Raw genomic sequence first — 6,000 nt, forward strand, 5'->3', positions numbered from 1 at the left:
TACTACCCTTCACAAGTTTAGGGTCAGAATACAGTTTAAAAGAGCTGTTTAAAATGTAATTTATTCCTGTGATGCAAAGCTGAATTTTCAGCATCATTACTCCAGTCTTCAGTGTCACATGATCCTTCAGAAATCATTCTAATATGTTGATTTGCTACTCAAGAAATATTTATTTAATATTATCAATGTTGAAAAGACATTAACATTCTTACAAAAATGCATGGCTTTGCTTCAGAAGGCCTTTATTAACCCCCTGGAGCCATATGGATTACTTTTATGATGAATGGATGCGCTTTTTTGGGCTTCAAAATCTCAGGTACTATTCACTTCCATTATAAAGCTTGGAAGAGCCAGGGTATTTTTTAATATATCTCCAACTGGCTGAAAGAAAAAAGTCATATACACCTAGTGAGTAAATTATGGGATAATTGTCATTTTTGGCTGAACTAACCCTTTAAGACACACAATTCAATCAATACCCAATTGATAAAACCAAGTCCTAACACTTTTTTACATTAAATAACCAATTTCACCTACACGTGAGATTATACAAGTAAACTGGAAGCACGAAAAAGACCTAGCCCTAAAGCTACAACAAACAAGCTTGAACCTATATAAAAACTGACCATTAAAGATGTCATAACACCCTCTCTAAAAGATTTAAGCATTTGTGTGCTTGCTCATCTGACCCACCATCAATTGGCTCCTCTTAAATAAGACATGAAGTGTCAACACTCAGGTTTAAAGCATCATGTGCCGCTCTTCAGCTTTGCCTTTCAATTCCTGCAAGGTCAAATGTTATGAGTTCTTTTGTGGATGTGGACAAGCACAGGTAAAAAGAATAATATCAAGCAAAAATGAAGTCAGAATTGTTGTGTCAAAGGCCAAGTGTGGGCATTGTGTAAAACAAATGAAAAGGGAAAATTACTTCCTTCCTAAATGTCTTCACATCCAAATGTTGGTTTCTGTGGACAAAGCTAAGTGTACCATCTGTACATCACATTATAAATTTCAGAATACTTTAGATGTTTGGCGCAAAAAACTAAGCCACAACGTCTGATCGTTTACTTTTTTATTGGATCATTTTAGATTATTTGTAGATTCAATTCCTTAAGTTAAAAATAAATATTTTTCTTTGCGTTTTTCACGTACAGACGACAACATGGTAGAAACGATCCCCGTTCACACAGATCCGCGAAAAACGACTAAAAACGCTCTATTATGCTGCCAGGCCAGTAGGTGGCGATGTCACTTTGTAAAGGAACATTATGTGCCTAGAGACTGAACACATAACATGCATGTGCATAAAGTCACCGGTTTCACAAATTCGCATTTTTTGTAGTTTACACGGAGACGATAACGGTATCGTTTTTAAAAACGTGCACTTTGAAACTCGTTTTCAAAAGTTTGCTTTTTCAGGCCCCCAAAATACAGTTGTCGTGTAAATAAACAGCCAAAAAGCATAACATTTTTTAAAAATTTGTTGAAAACAGTGTTGTGTAATGCACCACTAGACCAGCACAATTTTGTGCTGACGATTATTGTTATCCAGATTATTGCAATTAATGTTTCAATTCTGTTTTGTTCAGCACTTACAGTATAAGCCGAATACATTATTTTTTTAGGAATTGTTTATAATATAGCTAATAATAACTTTTGTAATTAAAATAAGACCATACGAGTCGCTGTAATGTAATACTATTTATAACCACATTCATGCAATTAATCAATAATCGAATCGATTGCCAAGTTCACGCGCATAGGTTTAGTTACCTATGATCACGCGCGTGAACTCGGCAATCGACTACTGTGGACTTCAACCGAAAACAGGATGTAAACACAGGTATTTGCGCTGGCTTAAATAACATCATTTTTATACATATCTTTCACATCTACTGCAGTCAGATTCACTCGTGTTCACTCTGAAGGAATCACTCACATTTTCTGTGCACTTGTAATGACACATCAAGGATGTTAAGAGGCTAAAAGCAGGTTTAAACATTGCCCCATTGAAGTCAACACGGTGCAAATTTTAAAAATAAATAACTCGGTGTAGGCAACACCGATTTTTGTCGTTGTTCTCTGTATTGACAGCACTCCAAATGTACAAAAAAATGAGCTCAATGTTAAAATTGACCGGAGTTCTCCTTTAATTATGATAAACATAATACAGGCAAAATACAAAAGTTACTGAAAGAGAAACACGACTAACTTCTTTCCTGAGATTTTCTTCCATAAGTTTCAACATGCTGATATTATTTGTATAAAAATAAGTCTATTGAGTGACATTTACGTCAACATTACAAAAATATTTTTAACAAGTCTCACAGGCAAAAAGCTACCAAAATATATTAATCTGGCCATAAAACCAAGCAAAGTGTGGATTACGGTTGTCTTTCCTCAAAATGTATTATACTTTCTTAATAAAAGAGGTAGAAAATGTTTGAACTTGAATAATCTAATAACACTAACCGAACTGAATGCATAAAGGCAAGCTTCAATTAACGGAAACAGAGTTACTATGTTTTCATCAGAAATTGAACCGGTCATCCTGAATCTACCAAAAGCCTCAGTCATATTCCCTTTTCACTTTAGATCAAAGCAATGTGGTTTGCTTCATTTCATAGATCCGCGGAAAAGTGGTTAATTCATCCCTGCGCTGAGATCGCCTCCGAAACCCACAATCACAGCCAATGGAGCGAAAGCCAAATAAACTTACTTACACACCACAAGCAAAACCACAAACTGCTTGTGGTTAACTAATAATAACCAGTTTGGCATGTGGCGTCCTACTGTGCGCAATTATAAGATCTGACTAAACCGCAATCTGTTTAAGCAGACAAAATATGATTAACAGTAACAGCTGCTGAAACGAGTGTGACATTGATATTTACGTATAGTCCAAAACAAATGTATGGTCCAAGGACACAATAAGCTTTTCTAACAAATCAGCATGTATGAAAATGTATTGTTGCAACATTTCCTATCTGTCTCTTACAGTGTGTATTGGGCCTGCACAATTAATCAGAAAAAAAAAAAAAATCACATTCAATGAAACTTGATGCCAAAAGTCCGAGATAAAATATAAAAAGTTATCACACTTGTCACGTGTACACTTTTGAATGTCACCAAGTATTTTATTTTTTTTTTATTTAGTAAAATTTTTGAATGTTGGATCTCGTGTTTCATTGAAATTATAAAATTTCTTAAATTTCGCTACCTTAAAAAGTCATTTCGACTTAAATGACATTAAACTGGCTTTAAAAAAAACTTATTTAGATAAGTTAAAGCAATGTAAAAACGTCATAACTTATTGATCATATCATTTTTTTACAGTGTAATTTTTTTATGTCAATCATGTAGCCCTATCGTGCTGAAAAAAACTGCAAAAAATATAGAGTTTTTATTTTTGACCTTCATATATTAATCAATAATAGTCAATTATGAATGATCAATAATAATAAAATAGTATTACTATTCATAATATGAACTAACATCTAGGTATCAACTTTTCTAAACTTTTGCCAGACAACTACCAGCATTATCAATAGTTGTTCAGTTTATTGTAAATTAGCATTTTGAGTCCCTCTGAATGCCCTATGGATTTAAAATGATGGATTCAAGTCAACTGAGTCAATTAAGGTGTATGGTTAACATTACTTGAATAACATAACTTCTATCTCAATGCAGTTTTTAAGTTGCTAAAAGGTTACTAAATAAGGACTACAACTACCAAAATTATGTGATTGTGTGTCCTTGATGAATCAGAAAACAACTGTATTCCTTCCAACTAACATAAATGCTTCAACATTCATATTTGAAGTATGACTGTATCAATTATGCTATAATAAAATATGCTAGAACAAATTGTCTCTTAATTTTAGTCATAAATCACAAACCACCACTGTAAAACAGCCTGACATCATGACCACACAAGGTCTGTTGAATCTCTTAGTGTGTTTGTTGTACAAGTCTTGCGAAAGCAAAGTGAATTTCTAACCCAGGAGAACAGAACAGTTCCACTGAACGCTTTGTTTCTCGTTGCCCATTCACACAAGGGTTACATAACAGGACTAAGGCGTTCTTTCTTTTGCCTTTCCCTTCCAGATGCACTTTAGTCCTGCTCTAATGGGTTGGGGTGAATATAGGTCAGCAGGTTAGGAGTGTCTCAAAGTCAATCTCCTACTTTAAAATAAAATGGCACAGACTTGCCTAAAAACTCCCATCCGGACTGAGCCTCCCTATACCTGCCTCTTCTGACTGCTATTACATAACAGCAGAGCTGGGAAAGTACCATGCAACAACAGTGAAACAACGTCCTTTTAAACGGCTAGAAAAAGAGAACGGATGGTTTATTATTGATTCATTAGGATTTCAATCATGCAGCAAACTCATTTGTGCTATGCATGGAAATTTTCTTATGGACGAAAACATTAATAATTGATCCATAAGGAAATAAACACTCGTTCAACTCGCTTCACAGTCCAGCGGTAATATTTTCGTCTCGAAAGCAAGTGGACCCGAGTTCGAATCCAGAGCTTGCATAAAAATTTTGCTTAATAAACCAAGCGAAAACAAAACGACATTACGCAAAGTATCGCTACACACATTTGTCACCGTGTAATCGTACAAAACACAATCACAGACTTCAACATTACAGATATTGAATGTTTCCCCCCCCCCCGCTCTGTTTATGGCAAAACTTGTTACATAACCAGCTTACATTCCACATTCAACATATCAGCCTCTAAATATACCCTTCAGCGCGACACATAACAACCCAAAAACAGATTCACAATGTTACTTTACACTGTGTCATGTCACTTGTTCACTTTTTTGTCTGATACATTTTGCACTGAACTTGGATGAGTTGAATAGAGACACTGAAGGGGGAGTGGCTAGAAATCTACTGTCTGTACTGTAAATCACACGTATTTAGACGTAGATTCTTTCAAATGACATATTAAATCATAACGGGAAGTTAAAATGCTTTAAATATATATATATATTACACATGCAAATTGATGTGTCTCCGATCAGCATCAGAAAACGTGCAATGGGCAAGTAGAGGCATGCTGACAACCAATGAATGAAACATAAAAATATAACGCTTAAAAAATAAACATGCATCTAATAAACACACTGCGCGAGTGCGCGTCAAATTCTACCATTGCCTCAGTCTCATTTAAACAGTCTAGTCCATATAAGTTCGACTTGTTATCATGTACATTAGCTACACGTATCTTTAGATTATTTTACACCATTATTTAAATCCAAAATGAACTTTCATATTGTCAAATTTAGGTTTTGTTGATAAACGAATCTGATTATTTTTTTAGTCTTCAGTGTCAGTGCTGTCATACATCCAACAATGGCAGGCTCATTCGGTTACAAAAACGGCAACTCTAAAAGCATCTCAATTCTGATATATTTCATAAAAAATGCCGTTTATTCTAATTCACCACGCGCTTTCCCAGTGAAACAAACGCACTGGAATCGTTTTTACGCGGCGCGCGCGCGCCATTCAAGTTGAAATGAATTCACTTTGAAGTTTTTGCTCATCAATACTACGGAGAATCATTGTCGTATCGATTCCAAATAATCAATGTCTCTCACCTCTGTTGGTGCTGGAGCAGCTCTGCCTGCGCACCGGGGCTTGGTGCTCAGCTTTGCGGAGGGTCTCCAGGTTTACCGGGGTTTCCCTGACCGGGGTAACCGGCTCTGAGACGCCGTTGCCCGGGTCGCTCGCTGGATCTGGAGGGGACTCCATGTTGTGCTTTCTTTTGGAGCTATTGCTGCTGGTGTATCACGATGCGCCGCGATGCGACTCAGAGCTCAGAGGTTTGGTGTAGCTTTGTATTTTTCTAGCAGAAGTAAGAAATGTTGAACAGGCGAGTGTGTAGACAGACAGAGGTGGGTGTGTGTGTTTGATTGTCCACTGGCAGCGCTAGAGAGGAGCTCCGGTGCAGCCGCTCAACAGGGAGACACTGTCAATAGCCG

The 6,000-nt window shown here is 36.3% G+C and overlaps 1 protein-coding gene across 1 annotated transcript in view; it reads right to left on the reverse strand.

The window, feature by feature from the left end:
• The window catches only part of roraa (RAR-related orphan receptor A, paralog a), a 289,292-nt gene extending 283,504 nt beyond the window's left edge, over nt 1-5,788 (reverse strand). The window contains exon 1 of the mRNA XM_081356864.1: nt 5,617-5,788. Within this exon, the coding sequence (XP_081212990.1) occupies nt 5,617-5,770 (154 nt within the window). The 5' untranslated portion in view covers nt 5,771-5,788. The remainder of the gene's footprint in view (nt 1-5,616) is intronic.
• Nucleotides 5,789-6,000: the final 212 nt, after the last annotated feature.

This window comes from Scardinius erythrophthalmus, assembly GCF_964197995.2.
Source record: "Scardinius erythrophthalmus genome assembly, chromosome: 24".
NCBI lineage: Eukaryota > Metazoa > Chordata > Actinopteri > Cypriniformes > Leuciscidae > Scardinius > Scardinius erythrophthalmus.